The 15,463-nt window shown below is 45.5% G+C and overlaps 2 protein-coding genes across 9 annotated transcripts in view; both read left to right on the top strand.

Annotated features, from left to right (window-relative positions):
* PNPLA7 (patatin like phospholipase domain containing 7) overlaps positions 1-12,031 on the top strand; it is a 226,450-nt gene extending 214,419 nt beyond the window's left edge. For 2 of the 4 annotated variants that reach the window (XM_031951881.1, XM_012554075.2), the window contains 7 exons: positions 432-548; positions 2,993-3,141; positions 3,726-3,878; positions 4,578-4,688; positions 6,173-6,257; positions 8,661-8,791; positions 9,362-12,031. In XM_031951881.1, the coding sequence (XP_031807741.1) occupies positions 432-548; positions 2,993-3,141; positions 3,726-3,878; positions 4,578-4,688; positions 6,173-6,257; positions 8,661-8,791 (746 nt within the window). In that variant the 3' untranslated portion in view covers positions 9,362-12,031. Of the gene's footprint in view, positions 1-431; positions 549-2,992; positions 3,142-3,725; positions 3,879-4,577; positions 4,689-6,172; positions 6,258-8,660; positions 8,792-9,361 lie in introns of those variants that run through there. The other 2 variants (XR_004231932.1, XM_023494414.2) reach the window with 2 other exon arrangements.
* A 526-nt stretch (positions 12,032-12,557) lies between these two features.
* The window catches only part of NSMF (NMDA receptor synaptonuclear signaling and neuronal migration factor), a 34,871-nt gene continuing 31,965 nt past the window's right edge, over positions 12,558-15,463 (top strand). The window contains exon 1 of one of the 5 annotated variants that reach the window (XM_031951884.1): positions 12,558-13,045. In XM_031951884.1, coding sequence (XP_031807744.1) covers positions 12,975-13,045 — 71 coding nt within the window. In that variant the 5' untranslated portion in view covers positions 12,558-12,974. The remainder of the gene's footprint in view (positions 13,046-15,463) is intronic. The other 4 variants (XM_031951885.1, XM_031951882.1, XM_031951883.1 and 1 more) reach the window with 4 other exon arrangements.

The following is a 15,463-nucleotide window of genomic DNA, read 5'->3' as shown; positions in this document are numbered from 1 at the left end:
TAACTGGAATAAGTTTCTTGTCAGCTTACCTGTGGACCTGGGAGAGAAGCAGTCCTTCCTTCTGAGGCAGTGTGACATGACCTCAGGAATAAGTGGAGAACTTCCCCAGTTACCAAAGTCATAAAATGAATTTGCTCTACAAGGTCTCCCTGCCCGTTCCTGGAAAGTTCTGGTGTTAGAGGAGTCACCTATTTCATGGGCAGCATAAATCAGTAGTGATAAGAAAGAAGACTTGGACTCTGCATGACCAGGCCATTTGATCCAATGCTCAGAGGCACATGGTGCTCACTCAAATCCTCCTGCTCCATCCTCATGAGTTTGTCTTGTTCTTCTTGAGTTTCCTAAAATCATATGCCAGTCTCTCATGCATCCCATCTTTCCCTCTGAGTCGAACTATCAATCACTTTACTCTTATTTCCTCATTTCTGCAGGCTGCCTGTGGAGGTATGTCCGAGCCAGTATGTCTCTATCTGGTTACATGCCCCCGCTCTGTGACCCCAAAGATGGGCACCTACTGATGGATGGTGGCTATATCAACAACCTCCCAGGTATAATTGTACCAGTGTAGAAGGGGAAACTCTTGAGCAGGACTGGTTGATTGCAGCCAGTCATTGCTGTGAGCCAGTGGGCTTTTGGTCTAGAGGTGCACTTCCTCACTCACATAAAATTGGCTCCTTTGCCACCTGCTTCTAGAGAAAGGCTGGGGTGGTAGCACGTTTTCTTTAGAATGGGCCAAGAAAAAAACATTTTAAACTAATTTACTGGAATGAGTCCTCATGGAGCAAGGAAAGGAAACACAGACACTCATACACACCCGCAATACTGAACATATGGCTATGTTTTTATTAGCTTAGCTATCAGAACAAGGGCCAAGCATAGAAATAGGCCAATTTTAAGTGCTAGGGAGAAATTAACCCCTTTCTGTGCCAAGTCAGGGATTAAAACCCTATTTGAGACAAGGCTTCTAGAGGCCAAGTCCAAGCAAAATCTTTAACCTTTTGAAGTCGTCTTCAGAAAACCATCCCAAGCCAACTGGACCTTTCCAAGCCTGAAGCAGACTAACATACTCAGAAGCAAGAACACATATAAAGATGTGGCTCTGAAATATCCAGGGATCCCATAGCAAGGGACACTCAGCAAATCACAATGGTCTCATTAGGTCCTGCAGAAAGAAATACAATAAATAATACTATGTTCCTTTGGGTTCTAGGAAGAAAATTCCTCATAGGATTAACTGCTAGCCAATATTGTTGGTAGAGCCGATGCTCCCTAGGGTCCTCCCCACATAGTTGTTGAGGAAGCGGCATTACATAGTGGAAGGAGCCCTGGACCAGGATGCAGAAGGCATAGTATCTCATTCTGGCTCTGCTAGTGATGAGTTACTTAACTTCATCGTATTCAATTTCTCCATTTCATCATAGGGGAAAAGTGAGGTTCTTGAATTCAGTGAAACCTGTGAATGAATGCTTTATAAATTTTAGCTTAATACAGAATTAATGACTTATGATGTTTGAAGTTTGTTGGTCAGTAAGGGCGCAGATATCCCAGGGCACCAGCTAAGAACAAATGTGCCTTTGTAAGCCATCTATCTATTTTCTCACTCACATTCACTTATCAAATCACATTCTGACTTCCAACCTCAAAACTCCCCTCAACCTTATCTCCAGAATTATCAGTGGTCTATTAATTATCAACCCCATGTCCTTTTCTCAGTCTTTACCCTTCCTGACCTCTCTGCAGTATTTGACACAGCTAATTACCTCCTACTCCTTGGAATTTCATGACACTACTTTCTCCTGGTTTGTTTTCTTTTCGTCTGGCTTCTCCTTTCCGTGTGTGTGTGTGTGTGTGTGCGCGCGCGCGCGCACAAGATCATTATTCTTGTTCCATGTCCTTTTTGTGAGTGTATCCCGTGCTCTATCCAGGGCTTTCTTCCCTCTCTGTCTTGGTAATTTTGTTAAATCCTTGTACTCTGCCATTAGTTCTGTGCAGAAAACTCAGTCCCTTTCCTGGTCTAGGCCTGCATATCCCTATTGGATATCTTCATGTGTATCTATGGCCATTTCAAACTTAGGATGTCCAAAATAGAATTCATTATCTTTTTTTCCATGTTCTCTCCTTTTCCTAAAATCTGTTTCTGTTGATAACACTACAGCCTCCTGGTCATCCAGGTTGACATCTTCAGGATTATCCTTAATTCTTTGCCCTTCCTGATCCTTTTCATTCAGTTAGTTGTCAAGAGTTTGTCAATTCTACCTATCTAGTATTCCTTTCTTTCCACTCACACAGTCGGCAGCCTAGCTCAGGCCCTCCACATTTATCAACTGGACTGTTACTACAATCTCCCAATTAATCTCCCTGCCTTCAGAACCATCCTTACCCAATTCATACAGCTACCAAAAATCATCTTCCTAAAGTACAGGTTTGATTGTATCAGTCTTTTGCCTGAGGAGCTCCAGTGGCTTCCTCTTACTTCTAGAAAAAAATACTGTTTGGCTTTTAGAATCCTTCACAATCTGCCTCCAGCCTGCTGCACCTTTCTATATTACTCTCCTTCTTGTACTATGTATTCCAACCAAACTAGAAAGGCTGCTGTTCCCCAGCTAAGTCATTCTATTTTTCTCCTTAGAGCCTTGGAATAGGCTGGAATGTATTCCCTTCTCACCTTTGTCGGCAGAGTACCTCACTTCCTTCAAAATTTAGCTCAAATGCCAGCCTTTTATAGGAAGCCTGTCTTGATCTCACTTCCCACCACCAACTGAAAGTTGTTATTGTCCCAACTCATTCTGGAAATCTTTTTGTATTCCATTTTTTTGTATATATTTTATTTCCTCAAAAAGATTGTAAGCTCTTTAAGGGAAGAAGCTCACTTTTTCTTTGTGTCTCTTATACCTAGCACAGTGCTTGACCCATAAGAGGGGCTTAATAAATGGGTTTTTTAAAGTGAATTGAATCCATTATCATGGGAATTACTGAGCCTTCTCCCCACCAGCTGACGTGGCCAGATCTATGGGTGCCAAAGTGGTGATTGCCATTGACGTGGGCAGCAGGGATGAAACGGACCTCACCAACTACGGTGACTCGCTGTCTGGCTGGTGGCTGCTGTGGAAACGCTGGAACCCTCTGGCTACAAAAGTGAAGGTGGCAGTGTCTGGGCCTCAAGGGAGGGAATCAGACACTCCATGCATGGGATCAGGGAGCGGATGGGAACAGCAGAGGCTAGGCCCAGCAGGGAGGAGGAATAACATGAATGTGGCTCGCTCAAGGTGCTTTTTCTCCCCAGCTGCGTGCCCAAGGGGACCAAATGGACGTTTCCCAGCCTTTTAGAAACAGTAAATGCTTCACCGTCCAACTAAATGCTTTACCCTCCAGCTACCACTGAAGAACCCCACTTCCTGTCCCACTGCTATAGGTCCCTGACACCTCACATCTATTTTTGACTCCCAGCCCAGGGCTTTTTCCACTATAGCATTGCTGTCCCTCGAGGGGAAGATTTTTCTAGTTGTATGACCCAGTGGTATCAGGGGACTAGAAACAAGCCAAGGTGTTTAGTAGATAAACTAGGAATGAAAAAAATCAAAGGATGATAAATGGGAAGGTTTTTGGTTTAGAGGAGTTCATCGTACATAAATAAAGAGCAGAACCTGCTGCAAGTGCCCTTATCCAATCTGGAGAATTTATCACTTACTTTGTCCCATCCTGCTTCCTGTAACCCTGTGACACAGGTGCTGAATATGGCAGAGATCCAGACACGTTTGGCCTATGTGTGCTGTGTCAGGCAACTGGAGATGGTGAAGAACAGTGATTACTGTGAATATATCCGACCACCCATTGATCGCTATGGCACCCTGGACTTCAACAGATTTGATGAAATCTGTGTGAGTGTCAGACTGGTGTGGGGATGTTGGGAAACATTAGAGGTGGAGATAAGAATACATAAAGAATGCTGGGAATAAATTGTCTCCTCATTTCTTAGATCTCCAATTTAGGAAGAGAGACTTCTGTCCTTAGTCTTTCTCACCAAAGATGTCCAGGAGCTTTGTGTTTGCTTTCCATTCATCAGTAAGAAAATGGAAGCCTCCATTTTCAAAAGGAAAGCAGCTATTTTCCTAAAGATAAGCCCTAGTTAGCTCCTGTTCTAAAAAAGCCATGGAATCATCCCAATTTATAATGATTGTGCTGCCGTTCTTCTACTTCTGCAGTCCCTCACTGTTGAGCATAAATTTACTTGGCAATCCTGATCAATTTTATATAATCAGGACCAGAAACCAGTATCCTTGTGAATAATCTTAAGAGGAAGACTGTGAGGGTGATCTTGTAAGTGACTAGAATAGAATGTTAGGATGTAAGGGTCCCTGTGAATGAGAAGGTGGGATTATCAATGCTGATGTGTCTCTGTGAATGTGAAGGATGGAGAGGGCAAACCTTTAGCCAGGTATAGTGTGAATGTCAGGGCTAATATAAGCTTGTGAATGATCCCTGGGGCCAGAAAGGGAAGATAGGATTGATTTATCCCTGAAGTCAGGCACCCTTGACTTAATGTGCATGTTTTGGTGAACTTCACCTGCTTCCCATAGGAGGTGGGTTACCAGCATGGACGAACTGTATTTAGCATCTGGAACCGCAGTGGTGTGCTGAAAAAGATGCTAAAGGACCGACACGAAATCCGCAAAATGAAAGCCACAGATGTGAGTCTCCCTGGGTCCTGCCAAATACTGTCCTTCTTTCTTTGCAGTGTTTTAAAATTTTTCTGAGACCAAGAATGAGGAGACATAGTGTAAAAGATCATAGATTTAGAGCTGGAAGGTGCATGTGTCCAACCAAAAGCATTCGGGTAGTAAGTAGCAAAGCTGGGATTCAAATTCATGCTCTGTGTCTTCACATCCAGTACTCATTCCATGGTCTCTCAAGTTCTAACTCTGCCATTAACTTTATTGTGTAACCTTGAGCAAATCATTTCATGACATTTCTTGTGTCATGTATTAAAAATGCTTTATATTCCTGGTTAAAAACAAACAAACAAACAACACTATGTCATAGTTATCAGAAGAGAGATGCCAGAGATATCTAATAAAATACGAAGATAACAAAAGGGAGGTTAAACAATAGTCATCCACCTTAGATTAGCCATTGGGAGCCCTCTCACCCCTCTTAATGAGATGAAAGATTTAGAAGTGTGTGGAGGGTTTGAAGGAAAGAGAGACGAGTTAGCTTCTCTAATAAAATCTCACATTGAATGTTTAGAAGAATTGCACGTGTTTAACCTTACTAGATTGTTTGCTGTCTTGGAGAGAGAAAAGGGAATGAAGAGGGAGAAACATTTGGAACAAAAGTTTTTGTAAAGGTGAATGTTGGAAACTACCTTTGCATGAATTTGGAAAAATAAAATAAAATCTCACATTGAGTTTGCTGTCAAAAAAAGGTACAATCCATCTCTGCTCTTAATGCAGACTTGATCCAAGGACTGAGTTCCAAGATAACTGCTGAAAGCAGGAGGGATGTTAACCTTGGTCACATGTTAATCTTAATTCACATATTAATTTAATGTAGATGATTTCCCAATACATTCACTCATTGTTCATAACTCTTTATGAAAGAGGCATATAAAACAGTACTGTCCCTTCAGATGAGAAGCTGGCAAAGGTGCTCCATAGCAAGGGGTAAGACTGACAATTTCCCAATAACTAGATATGCTGGTTTCATCCTTTTCTTGCTTTTCTCTCTTGGGCCAAGATGCTGAAATGCCATCTCCCAAACCATCAGGGAGAGGCCCTAACCCTCTTGGGGACCACTCATGATTCAGAGATGTTTTGAGAGAGATGATCAGAGAAGATGAGGAGGATACACAATAGAGCTCAGAGCATAGAACCAAACAGTTTGCTGCCTCTCCAGAGGAACAGTCTGAATTTAGGTCTATAATCTTCCAAAGCCTTAGTTTTGTAAATGTTGAAATAGAACTTAACACAAGTTGTCAAGAATGTATGAATAGTTAAATTTAATCAAGGTTGGAAAATAAAGCATTCTGCCTTGTTCTGGTCAAAGAAACAGACTCATCTTTCCTTAGGGGAGCCTGTGCCTCCCATGTTGACTTTCTCTACCCATGCAACTTGACGATTTAACTCAACATTATTAATTCAGCATCATTCGACTGACATGTTCTCTGTTTATCCAGGTGCTCACCTACCCCAATGCCTCCTTCACTGACCTGGCAGAGATTGTGTCACGTATTGAACCAGCCCGATCCACAGTGGCTGATGGTGAGTTGTTCTGTAGGAAGGATTAGCTTGTTTTCTAGAGAGCCTCAGCCAGGACCTGAGGTCAAGGCAGAAAAGAGGTGACAGCATCCAGAATGGGCCTCTGGATGCTATGGTGTTCTCCTTTCTACCTTGCTCACAATCCCAGGTCTGCCACTTCTCTCTGGGAAAGATAACCTTCATCCTTGGCCTGCCTCTGGAATGGTACTGTCTGTGCTGATTGCTGGTGATGTTACAATGTTTCAGTTCATTCCAGCAGATCATTACAGATGGGACATAGCTTCTCCCCACTATGCTGCCCATGGAGAGGGCCCTCCTCTCTTTTTTTTTTTTTCCTCTCTCTTTCTGGGTTCTAATTCTCCTCCATCTCTATCTTGTGAGCATAGTAAATGAGGCCCTGGGCCTAGAGGCAGATCAAGACTTGGATCCTTCTTACCCATTATTATCTTCTCCATGTTCTGTCTGATCTTTTCAATGGCTCACTCTGGAGCCTAACCTATACATTCTTTTTTGTATTCCTTTGGGAGCTGTCTACCTGCCTCGTTCTCTTTTTCTTTCTCTCCCTCTCCCTCCCTTCCTTGTTTCCTAGTCCCTCTTATGGAAAACAGGCTATAGATCCTCTGGTTCTCTTGGTAGAACACAGTCCACATGGCTTTCTTGGGAGAAGCTCCAAGGAATCCACATCTATGAGTTACTATCAGCGGAAAAGCCAAAACTCATTCTAGTTCTTTGAAGACTACTGATCTCATGACCAAATAGTTTCCATTCTTCTGAGCACACAGTATTTCCTTAATAGATATTTATTGAATGGATGAATGAATCTAGCTGTTCCCTGCCACATGTAGTACAAGGCCAGACACACAGGAGGGGCTCACTGTTTACTTGTTGATTGTCAAATACCACCTTATGTTGGCACAACAGTTTACAGCATACAAAACACTTTCAGACATATCATCTCATTTGTTCTAATGACAGCCTCACAAGATGGGCAGGGAGGGATTATGTGCATAATTAAATGAAAGAATGTAGACTTGTTCATTAGAAATTATTGGGGTAAAAAGGAAAGCTTCATAGTGTTGTCCAGACTCCCATAGGGAGGAATCTTCACTTTGCTATATTGAGGCGGTGACCTTAGCTATTGCCTTATCTTTCTGCTTAAGGCTTAGTGGGACTTGCTTCCAAGCAATAAACAAATTAATAAAACAGCATCATGACAACTGTCCCAGTGTGAATGGCAGAAATGATACATCCTGCCCACAGGTCCACTTATGTTCTCATTAAATCCTAATCAATTATATTTGTCTTTCCCTGGATGGATCAACATCTGACACAGAAGAAAGGAGGATAGAAATATCCTAGGTTGAAGAATAGATCAAGGGTTCAGCTCACAGGATCATGTAAGACCCTGGAACTGTAAAAGCCACTCCTGGGGTTTTGAGCCAGGACTTAAGAGGGTATAACTGGATTCTCTTCCAAGATAAATCATCAGAAAAGTTTGGGAAGAGGGAGACATATTTTTGATGTCCTCATTGACCTAATGGAAAAATGGAAAGTCTAACAAAAGAGGATGTCTTGCTTTCTTTGCTTAGAGAATATCTGACCCAGAGGCTTGCAATTAAAAGAAACACTGATTTTAAATGAGATCTTTGTTTGGACTGACCATAAACTCCTTAAGTCTGGCATCCTTAACACTCATATCTATCTGGAAAGTCCCTTGAGAGGGTTAGTAAATCAGGGATATTCACTGAGTGTTCATATTGGCACTCACCTATTCACTGAGAAGAGAAAGGATAATGGGTTTTAAAGCAGTTACTTTTAAGGTTCACTGATTCTCCCAAATTATACCCTCTCCCACTTTCTTCCACAGCCCGACTCTGAGTGAACTAAACAGGAACTCTGAGGGACATGGTTCCCAAAATAGGGAGGTGCCAGGGAGGCTGCTTTCTGACAGGCCACATCTTTAGTGATGCATTCATTGATGCATTCATTCTGGGCACCACATTTTAGAAAGGATCCAAGCAAGAAAAACTGGAGTGGTGAGGAGATCACGGCAGTCAAAGGAGCGAAGGACATCTCAAAAGAGATTTGAGAGACCGAGCAAAGGAGGTAGAGGGCTGCAATATGAAAGAGAAATTAAGCTTCTTAATTATTAGAGCTGTCCAGAGGTGGCATGAGCACTTTGAGAGATCATAGGAGCCCAGTCCCTCCAGGGGAAGGCTGGATGACCGTTGGTCAGATGCTTCTTCAGGTAAAAATTGTGTTCAATAAGCTCTGAGACGCTTTCTGCCTCTGAGGTTCAGTGATCCAACAAGCCCTATCAGGTGTCTCTTAAACCCAGCCCTGTGGTTTTTTTGCTCACTTTCCCTGGGCATTAGACATAACAGAGCATTTCCGTTTATCTGCTAGATGAATCCGACTACCAGACTGAATATGAAGAGGAGATCCTAGACTTCCCTAGGGAGGATATCGACTACCAGAGTACTGCAAAACAAGATACTCAGAAAGATTCTTCCTTGTGTGAAGAGAATTCAGACTAGGTAAAACTGACACCCCACTGCCCTCTCTGCTCTCAGATCATAGATAAGTAATCCCTGGACATTTTTAGGCAGCTAAGGCAAAAGCCCCAAGGGGAAGGCCCTGCCAACTTTTCTAGGATAACAGCACTAACTCCATCTGTGTCCTCGATAAACAAAGAGTGCTCATTTAGAATCTAGACCTTCCCAGCCCCCAAGACTGACTTACTGTGATCAGTCCTACTGGGCATAGGAGAAGCCCTCTCTCTCCCCTTGAGGTATGTTGCTTACTAATGTTAGACCCTAGAAGGACTATAACAATGAAGATTCCCCATGTATTCCTGGCCCACTTATTTACTGGGTTATGCTGCTAAAGCAATATTCTTTACCTCAATAGATATCCCCAAGTTGCTCTAAAAGGAGCAAGATTCAGAGGGCTTAAAAGGAGACTTCCCAAGCTTCCTAGACTTCCTTTGGGAAGAAAACGCAAAGTTCCAAAGTATGTGTTTCTGTAGAGACAGGGCAGGGTCTGGGGCAGAGTCAAGAAGACTGTGTATTAGTATTAATAGTCCAGGCTGTGTGTTTGCATTTTAGGAAGAAGACCACTCGACCCAGAATTATTCCAGCTCCTCCCAGAGCAAATCCTATCAATTTACCGATTCCCTTTCTGCCATCTCAGACTTGGATTCCTAAAAGCCCTATTCCCCTATGAGAGGCCATGAGGCTTGTCTATTGGGAGGCTGAGATCTTGATGTTTGGTGCTGCTGGAATGAAGCCAATCACTTCTCCTGAAGCCATCTTGGGCATCTATGGGAGGGATGGGCACTTTTGATTTCCTCCTCTCCCCCATTCAATCAAATCACTGGCCAGTTGTGTGATGCTATTCTCCCAGGATTGGGGGTGGGGGTAGAGAATGAGGGAGACTGAGGAAGGGAATTCAGTGTGTTGGGAGAGTAAGAGAGATGCTGGAAAAAGGAAATCTGTGGGTTCCTGTGGTTTTGTGTAGTTGGAAGTGCCCTTGAAGTGCTTCTTCATTGATCTTGTTAGAGAAGTCTGGGGAGAAACCTTTGGAAGCCTTGGAGTCTGGGGTTAGGCTGGGGTTTTTAGCAAATGGGAGTCTTGAAGCAATTCCCTGCCTTTAGTGTTTAAACCACTATGGGAGAAAGGCCTGAATGAAGGTGTACGGGAGATTCTCAGACAGGTCAGTTGCTTGTCTCAAAGGTATTCCCCTTAGGAGTCTTTGGGTGATGTGACGACCTTCACTCACTCTCAAGTGCTTGTTCTGATCTGAGTCACCCACCTGGAGCCATCCTCTTCCTGAGTTAAGCCAGGGTGAGAGTAGGAACCTAGTCAGAGAGAACTGGGCCCTATAAGACTTAATCCATCTTCCCATCTTGATCCTCTCCTCCTGAGGTCAGGATAAGGCATGACCAATGGTCATGGTATGGTGACCAAGCCAGATTCTCCACTTCTCCATTTAAGGACTCAGTACCCAAGATATATATTGTTTTCATGTCCTTGATCACCCATAAAAGAGCAACCCAAAAAGAGTGAACTAAAGGACCAGGGCTGGGCCCTGAAAGCCAATCCTTCATTCAAGAGGCATTTAGGACTACCCTTAACCCTAAGGTCCAAAACAAGCCTCTGAGAAACATAAAAAGTTGGGAAATATGACCAGAATAAAGGATACTTCTTCACGCTCACTTCCCAGGATCTTAGCTCCCATTCCTCCAATTTGTGGCTTCTGAAAGGTCTCTGGGGGGGGAGGGAGGGGAAGGGGGGGAGAGGATATTCCTCTCTACCAGCTCAATATGGGAAGCAACCTCTTTCTCTCAGGGGATGGACAGGTTAGAGACTGGAGATGGGAAGATGTAGGAAACTAAAAAGGCAGCATATAATTTAGTTTATTAATAAAAAAAAATATATATATATATATGTAAAATTCACTGACTGCACTTTCTCTGAACACACCATGGTGAGGGTCTAGGATGAGCAAGATAGAATTATTTCTGTCTTTCAGATCATCCACTGGTAGAGCCTCTTCCTGAGGGCCTGGAGAATGCCCTCAAGAATAGAGATGCTTCTGATCCACTATCCCCAGAGGGTGACTGGGCCCAATGCCATCCTCCCTGATGCTGTTACCAGTACATAATCTAAACTTGATCTTCATTCCCTTGCCTTTACCCTAGGCCTAAAGATGAGGGTATACAAAATAACTGTAGCTGAGGAGCAGAGGCTGCTTGAATTTTTCCCTGCCCCTGCATTCTGTAGCTGCAGCTAACTGTTTGTGGCACAGAGAAGCAATCCCAAAAGGCACTGAAGAGCAGAGGGAAAATGACTCCCTGGGCCTCCCACAAACCAAAAGCCTGTTTCCTGCTTAAATAGACTTAACTTCCCTTACCAACAAACCTTGTCCATAATTCTGTGATCTAAAGTTGCTAGAGTGGGAGAGGCAAGTAATACATAACTAGTCATGGGCTCCCATTTCTACACCCACATACACATACACACCATATGCTACAATGCCCTAGGGACCCCCAGGGAAGAATGTTTATACTTCCTGCCCTAGTCCTCTGGTCTTTGTTCTGAGTTCCTGCCTCTCAACACCTTCCCTCTTTCTCGGAGGGCAGAAAGTTATTCAATTGCCATTTGCACTCAATTACATGTATAGTGAGGGATTAGGAAATTGGTTCTACTAACCCTCCAATACAACCCAAACCATATTAAACTAATTGGGGAATATTTAACAAAAATACAATAAAACCAAGATGATATGACATTTACATTTTAAACTAACTCAATAGGTGACCCACAGAGATCCCTATATATGGATTAGTAACCTCATTTCTGATTTGAGTTTGACACCACTGATTTAAAGAATTAAAATTCATTATTACAAACCCCCGCTTTTAGTGAGCCACAAACTGTTGAACCATTTTGTAAAGCAAAGCATAGTTCTGTAAAATGAGTGTCACCCCATGACCTTTGATTTATAAAATCACAAATGCATGTGCCTTTCACACTTGAGACTCAATCCAATTCAACACACATTAAAAACCTAATGTTCAAAATGCTGAGAAATACAAAGATGGAAAATGAAACAGTAGCTACCTTCAAGAAGTTTACCTTCTACTGGATGAAATGGCAGGCAGCAGAGCTCTGTGAAGGGGTGGGGGTCTAAGTCTCACTTCAGCTGACTCCCTGACTGACCTCGACCCCCTCTTGATGTCTCAAGTTCCTCCAATAAAATAGAACAGAACAATAGATTTCTAATGTTCCTTCCAGTTCTGAATACCAGGGAATTTCGGAGCTTGCTTGCTTTCTTTCCTTCCTTACCCCACTTTCCTTCCCTCCTCTCCTCCACCACTCACATCACTTCCCACCTTCTCTTTCTTCCCTTTGGACTCCCTCTCTCACCAGCTTCAATATTCCCAAGGGCCCCTCCTTTTTCCTAGCTTCCCTTTCCCATTCTTGGGTTCACCTCCAGGCCTGTTTATCCAGAGGCTTTAGAGCTGGGAGCTGAATTGTTTTAGGACAATTTAGTCCAACCTTTTCGAAGCGGCTGGCCCAAAGGCATTCACGGTGACAGCACCGGAATTCGAACTGAGGTTTCTGGACTCCTGGGCCAGGGCTTTCCGCTAATCTTCACTCTCCGAGCCAGCCCCCACCTCCACAGCCGCCCCCAGCCTCAGTTTCCTATCGCCACCTCTCTCCCCTCCTCCCCATTTTTCTCCTTCCTGTCTTCTCTCCCTCTCAACTGTCCCCCCAGCCCCATCTTCGGCCTTACCCCCTCCCTCCAGCTGTGTCCACCGCCCCCCGCCCCCCGCCTCGTGTCTTCGTGACGTCAGGCGCGGGAGGCGGAGCTGCCCAGACCCATAAAGCGGCTGCCCGCGGCCCCACGCACTCCCCACCCGCTGCAGCAGCGGCTGAGGCGGGCGGGCGAGCCGGGCCGGGGACCACGCACCTCGGGCCCGGGCTTGCGGGGGCTGCCGCTGGCCCTGAGCGTTAGGGGCGGGGAGCGAAGCCGGGGGCGGGGGGGGTCCGGCCCGGGATCATGCGGGACCGCGACCGGGGCTGCCCGGGCGGGCTCGCGGTTCGCTCGGAGCGCTGAGCCCAGTAAGCGGAGGCCCCTCGCCCCCGGCCCGGCTCTCGCGGCGCCCCAGGCTGGGGGGATGCCGCGCCCTCCCCACTGCCCCCGGCCTCGAATATGGGCGCAGCTGCCTCCAAGAGGAAGGCGCTGAGGAGCGAGGCCATGTCCTCGGTGGCGGCCAAAGTGCGGTGAGTGAGTGAGGGGCTGGGGCGGAGGAGAGGCGCGCCACCCGCCACCATCCATCCCTCCGTGGCCCGCCGTCCTGGGCGTCCTTTGCCAAGCAGCCGTCCCTCCTCCCGGAGTCCCGGCAGCTGTTCTGCAGACCTGCCGAAGGCCGTGGAGCTGTCCGGTGCTGGGGGCGGGGGCGGCGGCCGGCGATAACCTTCCGGGGAGGCTCGCAGGGCCCACCGGGTGCGGAGGCAGGGGAATGGGCTGGATGACCTCTGGGGCGCTCGCTTTCCCTTAGGGCTAAGCTGTGCATTCAGGGACTGTGCTCCTCCGGAGCCCAGCTGAGCAGGGTTTTCCCTGCCCATGTGGGCCTGACAGCTAATAAGAGAGGTGACGGGGCCATCAGGACCTTGGAATTCCATGGAGATGTATGGAACCGAGAGCCTGGGATGATACTAACAGATCTGTAGCCCCTTACGGAGCTTTTTCTCACGCACAGTGCTCCCGAGGGGATAAAGGACCAGGATGTCCGACTCCTGGGGCCAACTTCAGGAACCAAGTTACCATGTGACCTTGGACAAAACTCTCAGGGTCTTGATTTCCTTGCCTATAAGATCAATGCCATGAACAGTCACCTACGGCCAGGAGGCTAGGATTCCAGGGTTATCAGGAAAGGACAAAAAGGGCAGGTTTTCCATTACTCCCAGGCTCAGGAGCAAACATCTGGGAGTGGGAGGACATAAGAGAGACTTGGGCCACAACCCCTCAAGCTGCCTTCAGAGTATGGGGTCAGTGAATGCTGTCATTCAGTAGTAGATAGAACCTGGTGAGTTTTTTAGTGTCTCCAGATACAGGAATGGATGGGTTAACAGGCCTATTTGGGGGAGAAAAGGGGGGAATTTTCAGAGTGTGACTTCAGATAGGCAGCCCAGATGGTCTCAAATGTATTTTGGATTAAAGACAATAGAGTGGCTTAGAGCCCCTTGGCTGCAGAAAAATAGAGAAGGAAAAAAAAAGTACCTGCCTAGCCTTAGTTCATTTTCCCTCCCCCACTCATCTTTCTGTGCCTCTACCTGTCTCTCTGTGACTTTGACTCCTGTTTCCATGCCTCTATCTCTTTGTCTCCCTCTATCTTTGTATTCTTGATGGTAACAATACCTCTGAATCTGTCTTTATGGTTTTCCCAGTCTCTCTGATTATCTTTTCTTTCCTATATATATCATTCCTTCTATCCCTCTCTCCCCTCCTGTCCTTGTATCTCATTCTCTGAGGGTGGGCTCCCTTGGGTGAGTGGGATCTCAGCAGGTATAATACCAGCCTGTCTAAAAAAAAAAAAAAAAAAAGCTGTGAAGGAATTTGCTAAGCACGGGACCAGACATCTCTACTTGGTTTCCGATGCTGAAACCAAATATTGACCCTTTACTTCCTTGAAATGTGAAGGGGAGCTAGGCTAGCCTACCCTCCATTGCCCCCTCCTGTATACTAGATTCCCAAACCTTGTTATCCCGGGTCAGACTCCCTTAAGCCAGTGTCCAGCTCCTCTGATTAGCATCTAACCCCTGACTAGTGTCCAGCAAAGTTCAGTCTTGATGCCTCTAAGCGGAATCTTAGACTTGACTAGAATAAGAAACAGGGCTGAGATTGCTAATTTCATTGATTTGGGAGAATTCCCAAATGAAGAAACTCTTCCCTTTTCTGCAAAGCCATCTTAAAGAGTGAATCTAGACCAATGAGAGGTTAAATGGCTTGCCTAGGGTAAAATGTATCAAAGGCAGAACTTGAACGCTTCCTGGGCTTTGAGGCTGGCTCTAGAATAACAGCAACAATGAATTATAAATAATTGCAATTGATATTTATATGGAGAAATGGGCTGAAGAGAGATCTGGTTCAAGCTGGTTGGAAAAAAAAACAAAACAACCAAGCAGTAGACCTAGGAGAAACCGGTTATCTTTTCTATCTTTTTTCAGTTTCTTTGAAGAGAGTTTTCAGGGAAACCTGTGTGTTGGGAGATCAGGAATGATGTTGAGGGTATTGCTGTCTCTGAGCTTCTCCTTCCTTAGATGTCTCCCTGTTTCTCCAGGGGTCATTTCTAATTAGTTCCCTAATGAAACCTCACAGAAGGAAGCCCCATGTTCCTTCTTGTGGGAAGGGGCTGGAATGAAAGGTGGAAGGCCCTGATGAAGATGGGCCAGCCCAGGCAACAGAAGCTATGAGGTTTTCCTCTGACCCCACCCTCCCACCGGCTACCATGGTGGAGGCTGCATATTGGAAATATGCTGAGATGAACAGGGGTCCCTCATGTGCCTAGCTTACATTGGCACTGCCCCCTGGTGGCTGGCTTGACAGCTCCCCGGACACAGCTGCAGTACTAATGGCTTTGATTTGGTACAGCCAGATCACCCATCGACCCAGTGCCCCTTCACATGCCCTTAGCACGT

This window comes from Sarcophilus harrisii, chromosome 2 (genome assembly GCF_902635505.1).
Source record: "Sarcophilus harrisii chromosome 2, mSarHar1.11, whole genome shotgun sequence".
In the NCBI taxonomy this organism is placed as follows: domain Eukaryota; kingdom Metazoa; phylum Chordata; class Mammalia; order Dasyuromorphia; family Dasyuridae; genus Sarcophilus; species Sarcophilus harrisii.
The sequence above is the reverse complement of the archived record's forward strand: the minus strand, read 5'-3'. Positions and strand labels throughout refer to the sequence as shown.